Here is a 26,795-nt window from a genome sequence, read left to right on the forward strand (position 1 = left end):
CACCCAGGCATGATATAAAACAAGTCTATTCATTTTCTTACTTTAAAAAAATTATACTTCTTCCTCTCAGATTTAAACAGATATTAACAACTCTACAGTTTGTCTTTTAGTTCTCTTCAATATCAATTATTTCAAGACAACCTATTTTTTCTAAATGGGAATGAGGAAGGGAATAGAAAAAAGAAAAGTCCTAAAACTAAGGAACTTGTCTTTCTTCCGTCCAATCTCTTTTAGCAGACATTAATTCTGGAGTAGACATTACATGGACCAAAGGGAACTAAGTTCAGAGAACTATAATTGTTGGTTTGGAAACTCAAGGCAGCTACAAACCTCAATATCTCCTCCAAAAATAGACAAGAGACAAATAAACCTAAAATAGAACAAATAATCACCAATTCAAAAATCACTTTAACCTCACAATCATGAGTGGTAATTCTACTGAAATATATTATTTCTTCATTTACTTCAAAGAGAAATATAATACCTTTGATTTAGTAATTTCCCTACTAAATGGAAATGTATGTGGTGTTAAAAGGCAGTGATCTAACTGTGAAGAAATAAAATTTGGATCAGTTGCTTTTCTCAAAATTTTGAGAATTGAGCAAAAATTGATCTCAATATTGGAAGGTACATAATTGACTACTAGAAATTTTGTCTATTAATAAATGTGTAACCAATGCTTAAGCCAAGGAAAAAAAGTAACAAAAGAAAGTGGGTTAAAAATAAGTTTTGGGGTGTTGTCACTAAGGAAAAAAAAGGAAGAAAAAATTAACATAACCAGCAATTCACAGTGGTATCCCAATAACCAGGCATAAAATAAAGGTAAGTTGAATTTATTAAGCTATGCAAATATTAAAAGAACAGTGACCTGAAAAAACACAATGAAATAAGATTTAAAGTAGGTCTGAATGACAGTCCCAGATAGCACCAACTACCGTTTTTTCCCCTCAAAAACAAGGCTTATAAGATTTCAGAAAGTGAACCATTTTGACCTCTCAATGAAATAGGTTACAAATGTGGGAATATTTGGACCAAGTCCTACCTTAATATATGTATGATGTATCTGCATCTCTCTCCATTTAATAAGCATGTTTTTCCAACTGGGACCTTTTGAGGTTCATTTATTTATTACATTGTGTCCAATATTCAAGGAAAAATATTACAAAGCATCTGCCCATAAGGTAAATGCCTTTGAACACTTCTATTCCAGTGATCCTCAAACTTTTTAGAAAATTCATCATTCTCATTATCCAACTCCTCCACCAAATATATTTTAATTTATTTTGATAGTTACATTTTCCAGATTTAAAATTATGTGCTTGAGAACTGTCTGACACTCCATGGGGCCAATGGAAATTCCTTGGCTTATCAGAAATCAAGGAGGAGATGCCAAGCTCCGAGGGACAAGTGTATATGCACCACTTGTTTGTACAGGGATTTCAGTAGGATAGTTTTTATCTCTGTTTATGCCTGGAAGGTGGGTTGGTTATGTAACAACAACAAAAAAAAAACCTTGATGCTATTAGAATTTCAACCTCTGATAGTGAAAGGTCTTGAAACACCACAGCCAGGGGTGCTGGTGTCTGAGCTAGATGCCCAGGTAGCAAGAGAACACAGTTCAACATTGAATGAGTGCCTGGTTATGTTCAAAGCACTGTGCTTAGACTTCTACACAGAAGCCATGACTGAACATTTAGAAAATTATAAAAAGAACGATTGCTCATTTCAAGAAAAAAAAAAAACTCTATTAAAAGGAAGAAGGAAAGGTATCTAGAGAAAGAAAACAATAGTGAGAGAATTTGATGAAACCATTGAGAGTGTTTCTCAAAATGTGATTCAAAGACCAACAGCTTTAGAAGCAACTGATACTAGTCCTTGAAAATGCAGATCTGGCCGGGGGGCATTGTGGCTCATACCTGTAATCCAAAAGCACTTTAGGAGGCTTGCTGGGATTGAAGCAGGAGGATTGCTTAAGCCCAGGAGTTTGAGAGCAGCCTGGGCAACATGCTGAAAACCCATCTCTGTACAAAAAATAGAAAAATTAGCCAAATGTGGTGGCACACCCCTGTGGTCCCAGCTACTCTGGAGTCTGAGGTAGGATAATAGGTTGAGCCTGGGAGATCAAGGTTGCAGTGAGCCATGATGGCGCCACTCCACTCCAGCCTGAGTGACAGAGTGAGACCATGTCTCAAATAAATAAATAAGTAAATAAAGCAGGTCTCTGGGCCCTACCTCAGACTTCATGAATCAAACCTCTGAGGGGTGATGTCCAGGAGTCTGCATCTTTAAGAAGCCCACCCAGTGTATCTTGTGCACATTAAAATTTAAGAATAACAATATTAAAGGGATTTAAACTATGAATTCTGTAACCTGCACTTTAGCAGCAATAGGGAACCAGCAGTGAAGCAGAACAAGGTCAAAGCTGTAGTTTAAGAAGGAATGTTTTCAGAAGTACATTTATTACCATGAGGTTAATTTGTTACAATGGAAAAAAAAAAACATAAATCCTTTGCAAAAGCAGATTATCTTATTCTAAAATATCAATTTTAATTAAATTCAGACACTTAAATGTAAAACAAAGTGAGAAATGTAGTTTTAAAGTGTTTTCAATGTTGTTATTCAAAACAAGATTTGAATGTTTTTGCTATGTATCAGTCTAATTTATGAAACTAGAGAACAAGTCCTTGACATTGTACAGAAATCAAGACAAAGTCTAACTAATCTATAAACATCCTTAAAATATCTCATCGGTGAAAAGTTGACATTGTTCTCATATTAGTGACTCCTGAGTATTGCTGTAGGAATCCATCTCTTCCCTTTTGCTCAGTCTGCCTAGACTCACAGTGCTCTAAGGCTGCTCTAAACATGACCCCCATTGTGGAGCCCCTCTCCCAGAATGTGGTAATTCACCACCTTCTCAAGCCTTTCTTCTCAGACCTGCTGCCTGAACTTTGTGTCTCCACATTACCTCATTGCTTACCTGGTGCCTCCAAACAAGTTTTCTGATTTCTTTTACTGGGTATCTTTCTTTATTAAAATAATTATTTATAGCAATTCCAGCCAAGGATCCCAAAATACTGAATACTGATAATTATCTAATAAATTCCAAGTCATGTAAAAATTTTAAAACATGGACACCCTTTACATTATGTAATAGATACAACATAAAGGTGGTAAATTAAATGAATAATACATTTAACATCCATGAAAGGAAGAAATAGCAAGAAAACCTTCTACAAAAGAAAGAATACTTCGGTAATTTAAAGTTACCCTTAACTTATTTACTTTGCGATTTCTTATTTTAGTATCTTCCTTTCTTATACTAATGTCATTGAAATAAAGCAGAGTAAACAATATAGTAGCATTTAGAGAGATATTTTAACAGAAAAATTATCCAGGAGACAAAACCATTTGTCCTTAACCTTGACCCAGAGACTTTACTATTATAACCCGCCAACAGTAACTTTCTTTCTTTCTTTCTTTTTTTTTTTTTTTGAGACAGAGTCTCACTCTGTCACCTAGGCTGGAGTGTAGTGGTGTGATCTTGGGCTTGGCTCACTGCAACCTCTGCCTCCCGGGTTCAAGTGAGTCTCCTGCCTCAGCCTCCCAAGTAGCTGTATGTGCCACTATGCCTGGCTGTTTCGTGCTTTTAGTGGAGATGGGGTTTCACCATGTTGGCCAGGCTGGTCTCAAACTTCTGACCTCAAGTAATTTGCCCACCTTGGCCTCCCAAAGTACTGGGATTATAGGCATGACCCATCGCTCCCAGCCTACAGTAACTTTTAATGCAAAGAGTGACTTGTATTCTGGTGTCTTAAAAAAAAAAAACACCTTCTTCAGGGGGCATATCAAATTCCAAATGGATTGTTTCTTAAATTAGCAACACTGTAATATGTTAAATGTGCTCAGGAGTTCATCAAATTAACCTCAGGCACATTTGCTTTCTCAGTTTGACACATGGCTTAACCAGTAAACAGTAAGATCAGGTACTGAGAAAGGAGGAATTAGTGGTGTCCTGGTAAATGCTTAACAACTGGCTCCCTAGAGGCAAAAAAAAAAAAAAACAAGTTTTGATTTGTAGTATTTGCCAATTTCTGAAGTGTAAATACTCCAACCATGACTAATTTCTAGCTACCATCATGATGTCACTGAATATGGACATGGAAAGAGAGGCACACAATCAGATCTTAGGAGCTGGCATAAGCCAGTTTCAACATGGCACTGGAGGAAGCCACAACGCACTGAAACTGTCCCATTGTCTTACAAAGACCCTCTCCTGCTCCCTTGCTCATGACACTGCAGTCATCACCCAAGGCCTCATCAATGTTTTGTCCATCTCTTGTCCTCCCAAGCCACACCTTCAGAAATGTCCCTCTCTGAAACCAAATTACCTTGACCTAGCACTTAAAATTTTTACCTTTATTAATAAAAAAGAAGCCATGATTTCCCTCACCTTTCTCACAATACTACGTGATTTCCTGGAATGCTTTTCTGTACTAAGTACTAAATGTCCTATAACAAATTATACCAAATAAGGCTTAGGGCCTCTAATTTTTTGGCTCGGTTTGGCGACTAATACAACAGCAGATGGAGACAAGCAGTTAAATATTACTAAATAGGCATTGTGTTGGAAATTAGTAATTCTGAATTAACCAAATAATATTTAATATTTATATATTTATTCTCCTTTACATTAAAAATATACTATAAAATATACAATATATTCTGCAAATATAAAAGCAAGCCGTAGGAATTTTCTCTTTTAAAAATGCAATATTAGCAGTATCATACAGATACGAGTAAAATTCCCCACTCCTACCAACAGTGTGGCTTTGGATAAATTGCTTAGGTCTCTTTTTCTAAAATGGGTCTCTTATTCTAAATGGAAATCATAATATCTATCCCAGAAGATTTTGTAAGGATTAAATGAAAATAGCATCAAAATGTGCAGTGCTGATAATGCTGATTATGCTCAAAAAATGGTAGCTACTCATCATTTTAGTTTCCTACATAGTATCTGTCCTGAGCCTGCCAATCTCTTTATAAGACTTTCTAGGGTTATGACAAAGTCACTGCATTGGACACTCAGTATCCACATGGTTTTGAATAGTCCCTGAGTGTCCTGACATCCCACACCTCTGGACCCAGGTGCCACCACATCCCCAGGTCTAACCTTGCCTAAGCTCTTACCACAGCTGCTAGCTCTGAAGCCCTGAGTCAAAGACATACACTTTGTAAAAAACAAGGCTAGTAGTGCTCCTTAATTGCAAAGAGAGACTAAAATGCATCGCTGGGCTTTTAAGAATTGCAAAAGCTAATAGAAGAAAGTAAAAGAAAGGCAGAGGGAGAGTTACTAACTTATTCTATGCTGACTAGTATAGCTTTGATTCAATAACTTGACAATAATAAATGTATACAGAGACAATGAAATGCAAATAACATAAATTAGTGGAATTACTTGAACAGTACAATAAAAGTATTAATTGCTATAATCAAGTATATCTTAGGAATGCAAGGATGCTTAAATAAGAAATCTATAAATGTAAGGGTAAACATGTCCAAGAGTTTTTTAAGTGATCATCTCAATAGATGCCAAAATGGCACTCAAGAAAATTACACACCTATTTGTTATGCTTTAAAATCTTTTTAAAATCTAAAATAAAATAATTCCTCACCAGGACAAATGAACAGTAAGTAATATATGCATAGTTTAACACAAAAGGCATTTTCATCACAACTAGGAGAAAGGCATGGTTCTGAAGTCCTAGCCAACGGTAATAAAACTTTGAAGAGGAAGGAGAGACAGAACTAATGGAAATGAGAAGAGAAAATGATTACTATCAGCAAATACTTTATCTTCTACTTCCTGGAGAGAATAAAGTCAGTAAATGAAGAATCCCTTAACTCTCTACCGCTAAAAGTACAGACATAACCACAGCTGCCCACATTTTCCTTTTTCCATTTGGTTGCAATAGAGGAGGCGTCCTCCCATCCTCTTTGTGTATAAAGGAATTATCCTAGCTCGCTCTCCAATATCTCAATCACACTATCCTTTGTTTTACTTACAGTCAGTGGCCCCCACTTTCAGACGCTAATCCTTCTATCATGTTCCCTTTCATCATCCCTGGCTGACAAGACCCTCCCCAATCAGCTTTCTTGCTGTTGCAGCAACAGTAGCTCTCTTTACCCCATTTCCTACCACCCCTTCTCACTCATCCACCTCCAGCCCCACTTGCCTCCTTTCTAAACTTCAAACACATAAGCCGCTCCCATCTACAACCTTCTAACTTACCTCCGCCTACATAAATATCAGCGTGGCTTGAACACTCACTTTCTTTATCACCTAACATTCTGTGTATTTGTTTTGTTCATTGTTGGTTTCTCTCCACCTAGAATGTAAGCCCCATGATGACAGTAATATTTGCCTGGCACCTAGTAATCATTCAATAAATATTTGTTGAATAAATGAATGAAGCAAAAGGAAGTCATACTTATATTATGTCCCAATTAAGATCCGAAGGCACAAGCAAACTGCATGAGCAGTGAACACACACCCCAGATCGCTTCTTTCCCCCATTTTATTAGCCCACCGTCAACCCAAGTCTACGGTCACATGAGATTTCTCTATGAACAAGTTCACTTAGGATGAAAATAAATTAGCCCAGTTTTCAGCTGACACCAGCCAGAGTGGAGTGCTGTAATGCAAAAACCCCATTTTGAGGTACCTGGAAGACTGTAGACAGAAAGTCTTCCCTGAAGAAACAATTTCTAGTCTATTTTGCCTGAAAAGTGAGGTGCTATGTGTGCTATGATCCTCACTGATTAACAGGAAAAAAAAGAAGGAATGGTCAAGGACTTAGAAGACACGAGGCAAAAAGTTATGGGAAAGAAGCACGTTAGGCCTTCTTGAAGGAGCTCAATATGTAAGAATATTTTCCCATGTCTATACTCACCAAAAGGTCCCCACTGCAAAGAAACTTATTAATATTCTAGTCAATGTCTCTTTTCTCAGCCATTCCAGTATTTGCATGATGAGTGTTTACTGAATAAATTAAGAAGTGCAAATGAAATGGCTGTATAACTAAAATACCCAAGAGAATAAATTTAAAATGCTTTAATCTACCAAATGTAGAATAAGATGGTTAATTAAAAAGTTTAAAATGCAACAGCTTTTAAGATCAGCAATAAGGAGTTTGAAAATATAACTGTAAAATAACCTAAACTACAAGAACAATAAAAAATAAAGATGAATACCCTATCTAGAAAAGCATGAACACTATATAAAACCATCAAAAATTTTAATAGGATGCCTGAAGTGAGGGAAGGGAAAATTTTTTTTACTAAGAAATACAAAGAAAAAGGTAGGGGGTGGGTGGGGAGTGCAGTGGCTCATGCCTGTAATCCCAGCACTTTGAGAAGCCGAGGCAGGTAAATTGTTTTGGGAAGATCACTTGAGCCCAGGAGTTCAAGACCAGCCTGAGCAACATAGCAAGACCCCATCTCTACAAAAAAAAAAATTAAAAATTAGCCTTGCATGGTGGTGCATGCCCGTAGTCCTAGCTATTTGGGAGGTGGAGGCAGCAGGATCACTTTAGCTGAGGAGTTGGAGGTTACACTGAGCAATGATCATGCCACCGCACTCCAGCCTGGGTAACAGAGTGAGACCCTATCTCAAAAATGAGGAAAGAAGGAAAGAAAGAGAGAGGAAGGAAGGAAGGGAGGAAGGGAGGAAGGGAGGAAGGGAGGGAGGGAGGAAGGGAGGAAGGGAGGGAGGAAGGGAGGGAGGGAGGAAGGGAGGAAGGGAGGGAGGAAGGGAGGAATGGAGGGAGGGTGGGGGAGGGGAAGAGGGAGAGGGAGGGAGGGAGGGAGGGAGGAAGGAAGGGAGGGAGGGAGGGAGGGAGGGAGGGAGGGAAGGAAAAGATACATTATGGTCCTTGGATTAAAAAATAATAAATATTTTTAAGGTATCAGTTATTCCCTAGTAAATCTATTGGTTTAAAATAATTCTAGTGGCAATAGTTTCATCTTTACAAAATTTTTCTAGACTTTTCCACACAATTATAATAGGACCCCTAAATTTAAAAAAAGTAATGGGAGAGGACTACAGCCCTGACAGGTGAGATATTTAAAGCAAATTATAAACCCACAAAAGTAAAACACTGTGGAATTGGTACAATAAAACAGAAAGAAATTCAGAAATAGATGGTAGTAGTTACCACACTGTAATATAAGATAAAGGGAATTGGGAAAAAAATTGTTTCGGCATACCTGAAAACAAATTACAGATAAAGTAAAGAACTGTTTAAAATTTTTTACCTATGCAAGTGAAGAGCACTGTGCTAAATATTTACTTTATAAAATCTAAATGTACAGATTTCATAACCATAATGAGTAAAACTTCTATATATTTAAAATAATAAATCCAGAATATAAATAACCAGAAGTACAGAAACTTTGTCCTAATCACTTTTTTATCCTCAGGGCCACAAACAGTGTTACAAATAATTTACTTTTTTCAAATGACAGGACTTGAGCCTGTCCTTTGAATCAAACTTAATACAGATTTTATAACATTATAAAAATGGTGAAAAATATCTATGATTTCTCCAGATATCAGCTGGGATTATGACAGGGATTGCATTGAATTTGTAGATCAGTTTTTAAGGCATTGCCATCTTAACATTGTTACGTCTTCCAATCATTGAGCATGGAATGTTTTTCCAAATATTTAGATCTTCTCTAATTTCTTTCAACAATAATTTATAGTTTTCATAGCATAAGTTTTTCATTTCTTTTGTTAAATTGATTCCTAAGTGGTATACTCTTTTTGTTATACAGATGAGGGCTTCCTATGTTGCCCAGGCTGGTCTCTAATGCCTGGCCTTACCTTCTTATGCGCCAGGACAACAGGTGCGAGACACCACACCTCCCCCTAAGCGGTATACTCTTTTTGATGCTATTATAAACTGAATTATTTTCTTAACTTCGTTTTTGGATTGTTCATCACAAATGTATAGAAATACAATTGATGAGAGGTGGCCAAGATAGCTGACTAGAATCAGCTAGCATGTGTGGCTCTCATGGAGAGGCACAGAAGGGGCAAGTAAATACAGCACACTCAACTGAAACATCCAACTACTTGCATTGGGACTAATCAAGGAAACAACTTGACCCGTGGAGAACGGAGAAAACTAAGACAGGACAATGGCCCACCTGGGAACAACACAGAGCCAGAGGAACATCCCCGACCCAGGGAAGCGGTGAGTAAATGAGGGACCCCAGGGATCCATGCTTCTCCCATGGATCTTTGCAACCCTTGGTTCAGGAGATTCCCTCATGAACCCACTCCACCACGGCATTCAGTCTGACACACAGAGCTATGTGGAATCTCAGCAGAGAAGCCACTCAGGCACGTGCAGAGACCAGAAGCCTTAGATACCCAGGCTTTCCAGGCTTCCCAACAAAAGCAGCTGCAACTATGGCAAAGCAGGAGGATAGACCCCCATACATAACCCTAGGAAAGAGGCTGAATCCAGGGGGCTGAGAAGTGACTGCCTGCAGGCCCCAGTTCCACGGCACCTCACAGGATATGACCCACTGGCTTGGAAATCCAGCCAGCCACTGGTAGCAGCATTGCACCTCCCTGGATAGAGCTCTGCGGGGAGGGGCAGGCCACCATCTTTGCTGTTTGGGTGACTTCGCCATTCCAGCCTTCAGACTTTGGAGAGTTCAAACTGACCAGGGGCAGAAGGGATCTCCCAGCACAGCACGGCTATTCTACAAAAACGTGGCCAGGTTGCTTTTCTAAGCAACCTGGTCCCTGATCCTGTTCCTATTTACTGGTTGGAACTTTTCAACCAGAGCCTGCAGACACCCACACCTGTATTCTCCAGCCCACAGAGATTTGAAACCTCACTGGGACAGAGCTCCCAGAGGGAGGGGTGGGCCACCATCTTTGCTATTTGGATGACTTAGCCATTCCAGACTTCAGCTTTGGAGAGTCCAAGCCAACTGGGGGCAAAAGCCGTCCTTCAGCACATCACAGCTGCTCTACGAAAATGTGGCCAGACCACTCTTTTAAGAGGATCCCCAATGCTGTTTCACCTCACTGGGCGGGACCTCCCAACTGGGGTCTTCTGCCACCTCAGCTGGTGTTTTCTGGCCAACAGAGACTTGAAACTTCCCTGGGATGGAGCTCCTAGAGGGAGGGCCAGGCTGCCATCTTTGTTGTTTGGGCAACTTAGCCATCCAGCCTTCGGGCTTTGGAGAATCCAAGCTGACTAGGGGTGGAAGCGGTCCCCCAGCACAGCATAGCTGCTCTCCAAAAATGTGGCCAGACTGCTTTTTTAAGCAGGTCCCCAGTCCCCTTCCTCCTTACTGGGCAGGACCTCCCAACCAGGGTCTCCAGCCATCCTCACCAGTGCTCTGTTTGGGTGACTTTGCTGTTCCAGCCTTCAAACTTTGGAAAGTCCAAGACAACCAGGGACGGAAGGGACCCCCAGCACAGCACAGCTGTCCTACAAAAACATGGCCAGACTGCTTTTTTAAATGTGTCCGCAATCCTGTTCCTCACCACCAGGTGCAACTTCCTAACCAGGGTCTCTAGCTATCCCCACTGGTGTTCTCTGGCTGACACAGGTTTCAAACCACCCTGGGACAGAGCTCCCAGAGGGAAAGTCAGCTGCCATCTTTGCTGTTTGGGCAACATAACCATTCTAGCCTTCAGGCTTTGGAGTGTCTGAGGCAACCAGGGGCTAAAGCAGATGCCCCAACAGAGCACACCTGCTCTATGAAAACATAGCCAGACCGCTTTTCTAAGCAGGTCTCCAATCCCATTCTTCCTTCCTGGAAGGGACGTCCCAACCAGGGTCTCCAGCCACCTCCTACAGTGTTTGGGCTGGCAACAGGTCTGTAACTCCCTGGGATGGAGCTCCCAGAGGGAGGGGCAGGCCACCATCATGGCTGTTTTGCAGCCTTCACTGGTGATACCTCCAGGTACTAGAAAATTCAAGGTGACTAGGGACCAGAGCAGGCAGCAAGCATACCACAACAGCTCTATGAAAAAGCAGCCAGACTGTTAGATGGGTGCCCATTCCCATATCTCCTCACCGGGAAGGTCCTCCAGCCACCCTGCGCCAGAGCAATCAAGCCAGTAGCAGCTTGGCAATTCCCTGGACAAAGCCTCCGGGAGCAACTAAAAGCCTCTCTGCCACTGCCTCTGCAGTGGAACTACCCTTGCTACCCTCAGACTAATGAAGAAGCAAAGATCCTAAGTGCCTTATTCACACCTCCAGCAAGCTGCAGTTGACCTAAGGAGGAAGGCCAGACTGTCTCACATGGGTCCCACACACCCTCCACTGCTCATCACCAGACAGGGAACCCCTGGCTTGGTCCCATAGCACAGACCCTCCACCCTGGGCTGATTGCACTAAGCGATTGCTGACCTGCATCTCTCTGGGGTGGAGCCCCCAGGAACCAAGCAAAAGACCCTTGGCCACAATCACTACTAAGGTCCCTTCCTCCACTGCCTCCAAGTGGAGGAGGGAACACAAGTACTGAGATCACACCAGAGTGGCAGTGAGCAGCCCAGGAATGCCAAGCCACAGTCTATAGCCAGCACTCAAGAGGGAGAAGAACCCACCCTTTCAGAGTGTTGAGAGGGAACAGAGCTGCAACTGTGAGGAAATATAGGGGAGCCACATAACTGAGCAAAAGTCTACCAATTGATTAATTAGCCTAAGTGCCACCTACTGGATCACACCCCAAAGCTTCAACACCAAAAATACCTCACTAACATACCCCACCCTGAAGCCAGAGATAAGAAGTCAGCTTCAAAGAAAGACCCTGCACAAAGCCTTGGCTTGGTGAAAACATCCAGAAAAGAAGTCTATCAACTGTATTCAATCTACACTGCAGTTAAAGGAACACCCACATGCAGAGATGGGAAAGAACCAAAGCAAGAACTCCAGTAACTCAAATGGCCAGAGTATTATATGTCCTCCAAACAATCACACCAGTTCTCCAACATGAGTTCTTAACCAGGCTAGGCTGGCTGAAATGACAGAAATAGAATTCAGAATATGGACAGGAACAAAGATCACTGGGATTCAGGAGGATGGCAAAACCCAATCCAAGGAAACTAAGAATTACAATAAAGGACAATATAGCCAGCTCCCTCCATATTCCTGCAAAAGACATTATCTTGTTCTTTTTTAAGGCCGTATAGTATTCCATGGTGTATATGTACTATATATTTTTTAAATCTAATCTGCCATTCGTGGGCATTTAGGTAGATTTCATGTCTGCTATTGTGAATAGTGCCACAATGAACATTCACATATGTGTGTCTTTATGGAGGCTATATTGCCCTTGGCAAACTAATGCAGGAACAGAAAACCAAATATTGCATTTTCTCACTTATAAGTGGGAGCTAAATGATGATAATTTTTGAACACAAAGAAGGAAAAAGTAGACACTGGGGTCTACTTGAGGGTGGAGAGTGGGAAGAAGGAGAGGAACAGAAAAGATAACTATTGAGCACTGGGCTTACTGGACTTAAAACCTGAATGATGAAATAATCTGTACCACAAACCCCCATGACATGGGTTTATTTATGCGACAAACCTTCACATGCACCCCCAAACCTAAAATAAAAGTTTAAAAAATACAACTGATTGTTGTGTATTGATAGTGTATCCTGAAATCTTGCTAAGATAGTTTAGTAGTTCTAACAGTTTTTTAGTGGACTCTTTAAGTTTTTATATACATGTGATCACATCATCTTCAAATAGAGATAATTTTACATCTTCCTTTCCAGGGTAGATGCCTTTTATTTCTTTCTTTCCCCAGCTGTCCTGGTTAGAACCTACCGTACAATGTTGAATAAGAGTGACAAGAGCAGACATCCTTGTATTATTACTGATTTTAGACAGAAAGCATCCAGTCTGTCACCATTAAGTATGATGGTAGCTATGTGGTTTTCATATATGCCCTTTACCAGGTTGAGGAAGTTACTTCCCCTTTATTTACTAAGAGTTTTATCATGAATGCATGTTAGATTTTGTCAAATACTTTTTCTGAATCTATTGAGGTAATTCTGTGATATTTTTTCATTCCACTGATATGATTTTCAGATGTTAAACCAATCTTACATTCCTGGGATAAAACAAGCTCATTCTGAAATTCATATTGAACTTCAAGGGACCCAGGATAGCCAAAACAATCCTGAAAAAAAAATAAAGTAGAAGGACTTGCAATTCTCAGTTTGAAACTTACCACAAAGCAAGGGTAATTAAGAGAGTATGCTATTGGCCCAAGGATAGACATAAATATCAGTCGAATAGAATTGAGAGTCCCAAAATAAACCTGTATTTCTCTGGTCAACAGATTTTTGACAAAGGTGCCAAGATCCTACAGTGAGGAAAGAATAGTCTTTTCAACAAATTGTGCTGGGACTAGTGGATATCCACATGCAGAAAATAAAGTTGGACACTTAGTGCATAAAATTATTAACTCAAAATGGATCAAAGCACAAACAAATGGAAAAACATCCCATGCTCATGGATTGGAAGAATCAATATGGTTAAAATGACTATACTGCCCAAAGCAATCTACAGATTCTATGCAATTCCTATCAAATTACCAACATCATCTTTCACAGAATTAGAAAAAACAATACTAAAATTAATAGGGAACCAGAAGAGAGCCCAAATAGCCAAAGCAATCCTAAGCAAAAAGAACAAAGCCAGAGGCATCACATTACCCAACTTCAAACTACTCTATACTAAACTATACAAGGCTATAGTAACCAAAACAGCATGGTACTTGTATGAAAATAGACACATAGATCAATGTAAAAGAACAGAGAACTCAGAAGTAAAGCCACATATTTTCAACCAACATGTCTTCCACAAAGTCAACAAAAACAGTGAGGAAAGAACATCCTACTCAATAAATGGTGTTGGGAAAACTGCCTAACCATATGCAGAAGAATATAACTGGACCCCTATCTCTCACCATATACAAAAATTAACTCATGATGGATTAAAGACTTAAATGTAAGTCCTCAAACTATAAAAATTCTAGAAGAAAACCTAGGAAAAACTTCTCCAGACATCAGCCTAGGAAAAGAACTTCTCACTAAGACCCCAAAAGCAATGCAACAAAAACAGAAATAGACAAACGGGACTTAACTAAACTAAAGACATTATGCACTGCAAAAGAAACTACCAACAGAGTAAACAGACGATCTACAGGATGAGAGAAAATTTTTGCAAACTATGCATCCAGTAAAGGACTAATATCCAAAATCTATAAGAACTTTAAACAAATCAACAAGAAAAAAACAAATAACCCCATTAAAAAGTGGGCAAAGGCCAGGCACGGTGGCTCACACCTGTAATCCCAGCACTTCAGGAGGCCAAGGCAGGCGGATCACGAGGTCAGGAGATCAAGACCATCCTGGCTAACATGGTAAAACCCCATCTCTACTAAAAATACAAAAAAAAATTAGCCGGGCATGGTGGTGGGTACCTGCAATCCCAGCTACTCGGGAGGCTGAGGCAGGAGAATGGCATGAACCCAAGAGGCGGAGCTTGCAGTGAGCTGAGATCGCACCACTGCACTCCAGCCTGGGCGACAGAGCAAGACTCCGTCTCAAAAATAAAAAAAAATTTAAAAATTTTAAAAAAAGTGGGCAAAGGGCGGGGCATGGTGGCTCATGCCTATAATCCCAACACTTTGGGAGACCGAGGTGGGTGAATCACCTGAGGTCAGGAGTTCAAGACCAGCCTGGCCAACATGGTGAAACCCCATCTCTACTAAAAATACAAAAAATTAGCCGGGCGTGGTGGTGGGCACCTGTAATCCCAGCTACTCAGGAGGCTGAGGCAAGAGAATCACTTGAACCCAGGAGGCAGAGGTTGCAGCGAGCCGAGATCCCGCCACTGCACTCCAGCCTAGGCAAGAAGAGCGAGACTCCGTCTCAAAAAGGGGAAAAAAAAAAGTGGGCAAAGGACAGGAACAGACAATTCTCAAAAGAATACATAAAAGCAGCCAACAAACATAAGAAAACAATGCTCAACATCATTAATCATCAGAGAAATACAGATCAAAACTACAATAAGATATCATCTCATACCAGTCAGAATGGCTATTGATATGGTTAGGCTTTGTGTCCCCACCCAAATCTCATCTTGAATTGTAATCCCCATAATCTTCACAATCCCCACATGTCAAGGGAGAGACCAGGTGGAGGTAATTAATGGGGGGCAGTTTCATGCTGTTCTCATGATAGTGAGTTCTCATGAGATCTGATAGTTTTAAGGGGCTCCTCCCCTTTGCTTGGCTCTTCTCCTTCCTGCCACCTTGTGAAGAAGGTGCCTTGCTTCCCCTTTGCCTTCCACCATGATTGTAAGTTTCCTGAGACCTCCCCAGCCATGCTGAACTGTGAGTCAATGAAACCTCTTTCTTTTATAAAATACCCAGTCTTGGGCAGTTCTTCATAGCAGTGTGGAAATAGACTAATACAGCTATTATTAAAAAGTCAAAAATAACTCATGATGGCAGGGCTGCAGAGAAAAGGGAACACTTATAAACTATTGGTGGGAATGTAAATTAGTTTAACCCCTATGGAAAACAGTATAGAGAATTCTCAAAGGACTAAAAATAGAACTACCATTTGACCCAGCAATCCCACTACTGGGTAGCTACCCAAAGGAAAAGAAATTATTATTTCAAAAAGATACCTATACTTGTATGTTTACTGCAGCACTATTCACAACAGCAAAATCATGGAATCAACCTAAGCCCACCAACAGTTGACTGGATAAAGAAAACAGGGGACACATACACCATGGAATACTATGCAGCCATAAAAAAGAATGAAATCATGTCCTTCACAGCAACATGGACTGAGCTGGAGGCCATTATTCTAAGAGAAATAACAGAAATAGGAAATAAAATACCACACATTCACACTTACAAGTGTGAACTAAACAGTGGGTAAACATGGACATAAAGATGGGAAAAACAGATGCAAAGAACTCCAAAAGGGGGAAGAGTGGAAGAGGGGTGAAGGTTGAAATTCTACCTATTGGGGACTGTGTTTACTATTTGGGTGACAGTTTCCCTAGAAACCCAAAGCTCAGCATTACACATTATGCAATATAACAAACCTGTACCTATCCCCAAATCTAAAATGAAATTTAAAATTTAAAAATTAGTAATTTTAAAAAATGGATCAAAGACCTAAGTGTAAGATCAAAGCTATAAATCTCCTAGAAGAAAACATAGAATAAAGTTTTATAACCTTGGTTTTGGCAAAGGATTCTTAGATATATACAAAAATAATGAGAAATGAAAGAAAAAAGTAGATAAATTGGACTTCACCAAAATAAAAAATCTTGTGCTTCAAAGGACACTGCCAAGAAAATGAAAATGGCCTATAAAATAGAAAAAAAAATGCAAATCAAATATCTGATATGGGACTTGTATTTAATATATATCTGTTACAATTCAGTAATACAAAGGCAAATAACCAAATTTAAAACTAGGCAAAGGAAATGAATACACATTTATCTAAATAATATATACAAATGATCATTAAGCACATGAAAAGATGCTCAGTATCCTTAGTCATTAGGAAAATGCAAGTCAAAACCACAATGAGATATCACTTCTTACCCACAAGGGTTAGCAAGGATATAGAAAAACTGTAACCCTCATACACTGCTGGTAGGAATGTAAAATGGGGCAGCTGCTTTGAAAACAGTCTGTCAGTTCCTTAAACAATTAAACATAGAGTTACTACATGGCCCAGCAATTATACTCAGGTATATTTCTAAGAGAAATGAAAACACATGTCCACACAGAAACATGTACATGAATGTTTATAGCAACATCATTCATAATAACCAAAGGGTGGAAACAACTCAAATGCTCCTCAGTTAATGAATGGACAAACAAAATGTGATCTATCCAGACAATGGAATATTATTAGGCCATAAAAAGAAATGAAGTTCTAATACATGCTACAACATGGATGAACCTTGAAAAGATTATGCCAAGCAAGAAAAGCCTATTACAAAAGACCACATATTAAATGATTCTATTCATATGACATGTCCAGAATAGGGAAATCCATAGAGACAGGACATAGGTTAGTAGTGCCTAGGCTGGAGTGGTGGGGAAAGGTGTTATGAAAAGAGGTGACAGCAGAAACATACAGGCTTTCTTTTGGGAGTGATCAAACAGTTCTAAAGCTGATTGTGGAGATGGTTGCACATATCTGTGAAAAGACTAAAATCTATTCAACTGTTAACTTCTATTGGTCAAGTTGTATGGTATGTAAACTGTATCTTTAACAAGCTATTAAAAATATTTGCAATTTATGATAGATGATTTCTATGAGGTGCTTCAGTCTTAAGCATTCAAAGACATTGATAGGAAAACTAGTAAAATCCCCAAAAAGAAATGGGGAAAAAGAAAAATGGCCAATTCACGAGAGAAGAAATACAAATGGCAAATAAACATGAAAAAAAATTCAACATCATCAGTTGCTGAAATAAAATGAAAATAAAAACAAAGCATCATTTACCTATCAAATTATCATGGTGTAAGAGAGAGAAGCAAACATAGCACAGTGTAAATATAGATACGCACATACACATCCATACAGATATTATATGGTTGTTGAATTTTATGAGTTAATCCCCAAGTGCATGTGCATGCACACATACACACACACACACACACACACAAAGCATACCAAAGGAGTATTAGTGGTTGTGCTGTACTGTAAAATTATATAGATGGATTACAATAAGCAATAAAACATTTTTTTTAAGTAGGTATTTTAAAAAAATCTATGAAAATATCCCCTTTAATGTAATCAAAGGAATGAAAAGAGCAATGAAGAAGGCAGCATTCTGGAGAGAAATGTGGGCAGCTGCCCACAGTGGGGCGATCACAAAAACGTTTCTATTGGTACAATCCCACACCTATGAAGGCAAAAGGGGCCACAGGATGTGCCCATCCATGCGGTAAACATCTTCATTCATTACCTGCTTTAGAAGTAACAAGCTGCAGCACAAGAGGTCGTCTTGTTACAATGCCCGACCCTCGAGGGAGAAAGTCCCTAAAAAAAGTAAGAAATATAGATTAAGGCATGAAGGAATTCTTATCACCTGTACATTCATAAACCAAGTTCCACAGCAATTCTCCTAATTCCCAACCTTTCAGTGTATCGCTTATACAAACAATGATAGGCCCATCTTAATAAAAGAAGCATTTTCAAATTTAAAAAAAAGGAGGAGGAGGGCCTTACATTGCACAGAAATCCATGTACATTATCATAATGACTTCACTGGAATATGTCATTCATTCATCTAGCTGAAACTGATAAAAGTTTGCCCTTAGTTTCCGTGTATTATCAATGAATTTTGATTTTCAGAGAATCAGCATTAAAGAAAATATTTGATACTGAAATTAATTCTTAAACTCTTTTTGATAATTAAAAAACCCAGTACGCTCTTTGGCCTCAAGATCAATATTAGCACCATCATATACCATTACTAAAGGCACATTAGATTGTATCCTCTAAATATACTGACACTTTTCTCCAATAACAGGAAACAAGGCCGGGCACAGTGTTCCACACCTGTAATCCCAGCACTATGGGAGGCTGAGGCTGGTGAATTGCTTGAGTCCAGGAGTTCAAGACCAGCCTGGACAACATAGCAAAAACCCAGCGCTACAAAAAAAAAAAAAAAGAAAAAAAAAAAAACCCTACAAAAATTAGCCAGCCAGACGTGGTGGCGTGGGCCTCTAGTCCCAGCTACCCAGAAGGCTGAGGTGGGAGGATCGCTTGAGCCTGGGAGGCAGAGTTGCAGTGAGCCAGTCGCACCACTGCACTCCAGCCTATGCAACAGAGTGAGACTCTTGTCTAAATAAAAGGACACATAAAACGTGGGATCAAGTAGAAATAAGTGTTTTGTCTATAGAAATTAACAGCAGAAAACAAACATTGCAACTTGAGTTTTGTTTGTTCTCATTCCATTTGTTCTTATTCCTGATAAGTCGACATTTTGATAAAGATCATATTTTAAATGACATATTAATAAACACTAAGCTAATAAAACTGCAGCAAAGATAGTACTACATAATATTACATCTGCAATGCCACATAAATTATTGCTGATTCTGCAATGTCGAAGAATTCAAAAACATACCTATAGCACAGTTTTTAAACACATTTAGAATGTCTCACAACTTTTAGAGGAATCATCACAGAATTCCATTCAAAATAAACTTTTCACTCAGTGGCAGTTTTTCTCAAAATGTGGTTCCAGGCCCATCAGAAAGTGTTATAACCACAGACACCCAGGACTCATCCTGAAGCTACAGATTCATCATATTCAGGGGAAGGCATGCAGCATTTGTACTCTTAACAAGCTCCCAGATGTTTCTGATGCTCACCAAGGTTTGAAAACCACTGGCCTCAAGTCAGGATATGTTACTCAACAATTCAGTGGGCAATAATGGCATGTGGCATGCTATGACTTTTGTAGGAAATTTGGCAGAACAGAGCTTCAACACAGATGGGATTTCAATGAACAGCAGCTTATAAAATAGGCAAAGGATAGTGAGAATGCTCCAAAACCCAAGCGTTTAGCTGCACTGATAGTTTGGAATGGAGAGTCAAAAAGACAAAATCAAGCCAAATTTCTCCTGCTACAACTAATTTATTTGGCAAGTGCTACTGTATGTTCTGACAGAGGAAATAGTACTGAACAACCTTAAGTTAATGACTTTTCTCATTGACTTCAAGGACCAAAGTTCATTTAGAATGTCAACGTATATGACTACAATAGAAAATAGTGAAATCACAAATTTGTATGTGCTTTTGAAAATGCGACTGAAATACCATTATTTATTCATCAAAAAAATTCACTGAGAAATTAAGAAGTGCTAGGGAGATGCTGTGGGCATGGATTCATGCTGGGTAGACACCAGGAGTTCGGAACCTAATGGGAACAAAATATAGTCATGAAAACCATTAAAGAAGGGAAGATAAACTACATTGGAGTTCAGAAAAGAGAAAGAACAATACTCTCCTTATAATGATGTTTTGAATATATTTAAATACATATAACTAAATACACTTTTAATATTCTTCATGCGCTATATTAGAATAACTGCTAGTTTAGATGGCTTCAACAATCATTTAAAATTTAATCAAAATAAACAAAGCATCTACTTTGTTTTGTTTGTTTTATTTTTAACCAAAAAGGAACAGGTTAATTTGAGAATCAAAATGAACGGAGGGAGGGAAAAAAGCAAAACTCCAGAGTAAAGAGCTGGAGGGCACCATGGAATACTATTCAGCCATAAAAAAGGATGAGTTTATGTCCTTTGCAGGGACATGGATAAAGCTGGAAACCATCATTCACAGGAAACTAACACAAGAACAGAAAACCAAACACTGCATGTTCTCACTCATAAGTGGGAGTTGAACAATGAGAACACATGAACACAGGGAGGGGTACATCACACACCAGGGCCTGTCAGAGGGTGGGGGGCCAGGGGAGGGACAGCATTAGGAGAAATACCCAATGTAGATGACGGGTTGATGGGTGCAGCAAACCACCATGGCATGTGTATACCTATGTAACAAACCTGCATGTTCTGCATATGTATCCCAGAACTTTAAAGTATAATAATAAAAAAAATTTAAGTCAGGATATAAAAATAAAAAGAGCTGGAGGGCATCTGTTTGAGCCGTGAGGACCATGAGTGAAATTTTAGGATGTATAAAATGCCAAGGAAAAATGATGAATGGCCTGAATAATGCCATTTAACAAGTCAATAAAATATTTTCTTCAAGAAAAAAGGCAGAGAAGAAAGGACAGAGAGAAGAAAGAAGAAAAAAAGGTTTAGTCACTTTATATCTTCATGCTGAGACCTGTTTCAATTCATGCTTGTGACCATATATTTATATGTAGATTTAGTAACAATCCCTGTGAACATTGTTAAAGCAAAATAGAATGTATCAAACATTATAAATAGCAAATAATTATGTGTTGACTAAAAATACACAGATACATCTAACATTTTTCTCTACATTTTTTTTATTAAGCAAACAGAACTTTGCATTAAGAGTAATAAATAGATTCCAGTATCCAACCCCCTTCTTATTAACTCACGGTTACTAGTTCCCTTCATGGCTCTCACCAGTCCTACCACTGACAGATATATTCTCACCAAAAGCCAAAAATTTTGATAATCAAATTTTACTATTTCAAAGTCTATCCTGCTTCACAGGCATCTCTGAAGTACAACAAAGTGCTAAAGAAAAAGTTTCTCTCTTCTGAAGAATGAGCACCTAATCTGGCCATCCTAAAGATATGTCTCCTTCTGATGGTCCAGCAAAATGAAAACCATATGCCCAGCACACTCTTGCTGTGTGAGCTCAGGAGATGAGTCCTCGAATGAGAAACACAGAACCTTCCTTTGAATATTAGCTCTACCACTGAATGGGCAAAATTCTCTCCGAACCTATTTCTTTTACTTCTAAACTGAGATAATGCTAACTATGGCCCAAGTTGTATGGATCAAAAGAAATGCAACAAACGCCAACCATTTTAAAACCCAAGCACCACGGAAAAATGTTACTATTATTTTTGATATAACACAGCCACAGTGTGTTTTCCCTGATATTGTAGTATTCGCTTACCTTAAAAAACTAAGTGCCTACATACAATATTTTAACATTTTGCTAATGGAATTTGGAGATAGGAGCCACAGACCCCATTTGAACTATCCTCTTGGTGTTGATCACCTGCAAGGGTTTGGAAAGCACTTATGCCTGCCTTCAGCAACAGGGAGCCAAAGCACTGAACAATATTGAATAGTTCATTAGCCACTGAGCACCACCATCCAATTGAATTGTATCATTTTCTGTGCAATAGGTTTTCTCCCGTAAGCATATTTTATGGGAAAACCTGTAAGCATGTTTTATGGGAAAACATTTTTTAAATAAATGCTAGAAAAATAATGACTATTCCTTTAGTATTACTTTGGATTTAGACTACATATTTTTAAATTTATTTTCTAATATATCTATATAAAAAGAAAATATGTATGCCATTTTTCCTGCAAAATGTACCTTCAAAGAGTAACCTGAAGACTCACTGTTATTAAATTGATTCTGTTATATTGCCCAAATGCCTTATTTGTGGTTGAACTGTACAGATTTTCAGTCAGAGAGAGTGCTTCCCTCTGGATGCCACATGACAGCTACAAATCAAATGCCTTTCTTCTCTCTCAACCCATCTCAATAAAGCGTTAATCTTCAGTGTTAACAGCTGGTCTTCAGGCAGTAAGTCAATGCTCTTTCATGGCTTCCTGACTCCTAGACAAAGAAATAGAGTACAATTCCCACACTATAGTTTAAGAACCACCTTGATGACATTTCTTATTGGCTCTTCCAGTAACTGAGTTACCAGGAAATATAGTTATTGCTCCACTAGGAAAAGAATGATCTTTGGAAGCCTGAAAAAGAACACACTAGCTGTATCAAGAAAACTAAAAAAAATTCCCCCCTGGCAGCAAATAAAGTAACTACAGAGATGGTTTCTTCAATATAGATGTAAATGATTGTTAACCAGATAATCTGTACAGTAAATAAATGTTTAACATCTGCCCTTAACTGAAGATGGGAGGCATAACTCATAGTTTCCTAGAAGTTGATTCATGGAGCCAATTTATTCAAAAATAAACAAGCTCAGCCTTGGAGGAGGATAACATGCAAATAAATAACTATAATAAGCATAACAGGTACTATGCTTAAGCTCCACACAAGGTACAGTATCAACATACAGCAAAGAATATCTATCCTGCTTGGAGGAGCTGCCAGAAACAATATCTGAGAAGAAATATAAGGTAGGAGGCATTCCACAGAAAATCAGATATACGAAGACATGGAAGACCAGAGTAGCACAAAACATCACAGAACTGTAAACATTAAAGAGAGATCAGAATGAGACAGAGAAGAGTCTACAGAAGGAAGCCAGAACAGACCTCAGAGGTCTTTACTGGTAGTTTGTGTTTGTCTATTTTCTGTGAGAACAGGAAGGCACTATAGAGTTTTAAGTGATCAGATTTGCATTTCAGAATAATCACTGGGGATTATATAGAAAACGTTGAAGAAGAGAAAGATCAAAGACAGGGTGATGAGTCACTAGTCACTAGCCAGTGTATGTCATTCAGAAAGAAGATAATAAAGGTCAAGTCCAAGGCAGTAATGGTAGAGATGGAAAGAAGACAAATGGCAGGATTTAATGATTGCTTTGATGTGGAATCTCCTTCTGATGCCCCTCCTTCTGATGAATCTCCTTCTGATGTAGTGATATGGAAGAGTTAGGATAAATGTCACATTTCCGGTTTGGGTAGCTGGTTGAACAATGGTATCACTAACCAGGACAGGAAATAAAGGAAGATCTGATTAATATAGTGCTTACCATGTGCCAGCACCAATCTGATTGCTTTATATGCATTAACTTGTTTGATCTCATAACATCCTATGAGGAAGGTACTATTGTTATTCTTACTTCACAGATGAGAAAACAGAGGCACAAAAAAGTCAGATAATTTGCACAGGGTCACAAAGCTAGTAAGTGACATATGGGACTCAAATCTAGGGAGTCTAACTCTAGCATCTGTGCTCTTGACCATTTTTCTCTACATTGTAAAAGAAATGGGGGAAGAAAATGAGTGGTCCTTATTTGTACACATTGATCTTTACATGCCTGGGGAATATCCGATTGAAACAACGCGTAGACAGTTAGACTGAACAGTTGGCACTCAGGACAAAAGTCTTGTCTGGAGACATAATTTGACAGTGAGCAACAGAGCAGGAAGTTGAAGCCAAAGGAACAGATGAGTAGGAATGGAGTGGAAACAAGTGATTAATATGGACTCTCAGAAATACCAACATTTAATGGGTACCTGAAAGAAGTGGAACTGAGAGAATAGAAAGGAGCTACCAGAGAGGTAGCCAAACACCAGAACTCAAAATCACATTAACCTCTTAAACATCTCTACAACTCTTAACATCTCCACTAGGTGTCTGGAACCAAACATCTCTACAACTCATTACAATCACATTAACCTCTTAAACATCCCTACAACTCATTACAATCATATTAACCTCTTAAACATCTCCACTAGGTGTCTGGAACCAAACATCTCTACAGTTCATTACAATCTATCCAAATGTTTCTCCTCCTTCATTCCCAATCATAATCCACATCATCAGCATCCATAAATGTCAGCCAAGCCAAGCACCTGGGAATCATCCATCCTCCATCTACCTCTATCCTCATGCTCCAAGTTGGTCACCATGTCCTGTTGATTCTATCTTAATATCTCTTAAATTCACCCTCTCTTGTCTATTTGGATCACCACTCCAGCTTCCACCAACTGTCATATAAACTGCTACACTAATCTCACAACTAATTTCCCTGCATCTAATTTGAGCACCCTCCTATCCAACTTTAACAGTGATGTAAGTTCTATCACATCATTACCAGACTTTAAATCACTGAATGACTCCCCATGATCTTTAGCATGAAATCCAAATCTTAGTATCACTTACCAAATATTTTATTTCTGAACATTCTCCAAGTGAAACCCTACATCAGAGGCATAGAACTTCTTACAATTAATTTAACCTATTAATTCAACAAATGTGCATTATGTGTCTACTACAAGCTAAATGAAGCCTTAGACACTGGAGATATAACAGTAAACAAAGCAGAAATAAAGCCTTGTCCTCTAGTGTAAGTCTCTGTGTGCATCTGTGCTCTTAGACTTGGTGTCTAGGCACATCCCTATCCCCCTAAATCTTCAACACTCAGCTGCATGTCATCTTCTCTGGGAGTCTTCTCGAGGTCCCCCCACACCCACATGTCTCTACCTAAGCTCTCAACACACACTTGTCTGCTCCCTCACCCCTGTGTGTTCCCTCAGAGCCTCCTTCAGTGCCTAGGCACTAAATATTTTTTACACTTTCTACATACCCTTTCAAGAAGATTCATCATTGTTCCATATAGTCATAACATAGAGAGAAAACAATCCTACATCTAATTCACAACTGGCAGACAGCTTCAAGGCATTATATGGACCAAAAGAATAGGCAAGATGACTCTCAACTCACCAGTAATTTGCTGGGGTCATTTAAATTGATATTATGAACACTTAAGACCCAAATATATTCACCAAATTACAAAATACGGAATACTAGGTGGGCCAATATTATTGACTCTGTCTAATGACATGGAATAGAATTGGAAGAAAATAAAATTTTAAAAAAAATCCAGAACCAATATATTTTTAAAATTTTTTTCCTTAAAAACAGAGAAATCTCAGCCAGCTGTGGTGGCTCACGCCTGTAATCCCAGCACTTTGGGAGGCCGAGGCCGGCAGATCACCTGAGGTTGGGAGTTCAAGACAAGCCTGATCAACATGGAGAAGCCCCATCTCTACCAAAAATACAAAATTAGCCAGGCGTGGTGGTGCATGCCTGTAATCCCAGCTACTCGGGAGGCTGAGATAGGAGAATCCCTTGAACCCAGGAGGCGGAGGTTGCGGTGAGCCACGATCGCATCATTGCACTCCAGCCTGGGCGACAAGAGCAAAACTCCATCTCAAAAAAAACAAAACAAAAACAAAAACCAAAAAACAGAGAAATCTCTTTTAAAACTTAATTTTCAAAGTAATACAATTTTCTGGCCATCCACAGTGGCTTACATCTGTAATTTTAATACTTTGGGAGGCCAAGGCAGGAGGATCACTTGAGCCTAGGAGTTCCAGACCAGCCTGAGCAACATGACAAGACTCCCTTCTCTACAAAAAATGTAAAAATTAGCTGGGCATGGTGGCTTGAGCCTGTAGTCCCAGCTACTCGGGAGCCTGAGGCAGGAGGATTGCTTGAACCCAGGAGGTCGAGGCTGCAGTGAGCCATGTTCATGCCACTGCACTTCAGCCTGGGTGACAGAGTGAAACTCTGTCTAAAAAAAAAAAATCTGTGCACCAAAATAATTCCTATAGGAGTACTATCTCACAATATTTCAATATACTGATCCAACAAAAAAAGAAACAAGGAAAGGGAAACAGGCAAAAGAAAGGAGATAGGAAGAGAAAGACAGACAAATCACACAAATACTGCCCACCCCATGCTCCAAGAAGCACTGAGGTCAAGAATCCAGTTCCACACCCTGAACACAATGGTGCTATTAAAATAGCTCTGTACTTTCATGCCCAAATCCGGGAACTTTGCCAACCATTACAATGCAATTTTAATCGCTAGAGGAATTAATTTTACCAAAATCTACAGATTTAATTGGAAATTTTCTACTGCAGTTTACTTTTTTTCTCTAAATTATTGGCATATATTAAGAATATTAGTACTTACAGATTTGCGAAGAATCATATTTTGATGCTGTCAGCTACTCTATAATATGAAGTACTCAATACCATCATAATTTTATTTGAAAAACATATCTACAAATTCAATTGCAGGAAATACAATGCTTTTACTTATTTTTTGTTGACATCTTTAAGAATCCCAATATTTTGCTTTTATTCACAAAATTCAAAATTTCTAAACAACATATTTTCATGAAATCTAAATAATCAATAATTAATGGTTCCCACTGATACATTTAGAATGCAAAAGTTTCTGAGTCAGGGATCTATAAACTGAACAAAGAAGTCAGTTCTCACTTTACAAATAC

The 26,795-nt window shown here is 38.9% G+C and overlaps 1 protein-coding gene across 9 annotated transcripts in view; it reads right to left on the reverse strand.

Annotated features, from left to right (window-relative positions):
* Positions 1-26,795, reverse strand: part of DNM3 (dynamin 3) — a 583,300-nt gene that overhangs the window by 484,804 nt on the left and 71,701 nt on the right. For all 9 annotated transcript variants that reach the window (XM_055111556.2, XM_034940650.3, XM_003824660.4 and 6 more), the window contains exon 2: positions 18,063-18,136. In XM_055111556.2, coding sequence (XP_054967531.2) covers positions 18,063-18,136 — 74 coding nt within the window. The remainder of the gene's footprint in view (positions 1-18,062; positions 18,137-26,795) is intronic.

The sequence above is a fragment of the Pan paniscus genome, chromosome 1 (assembly GCF_029289425.2).
Source record: "Pan paniscus chromosome 1, NHGRI_mPanPan1-v2.0_pri, whole genome shotgun sequence".
Lineage (NCBI taxonomy): Eukaryota > Metazoa > Chordata > Mammalia > Primates > Hominidae > Pan > Pan paniscus.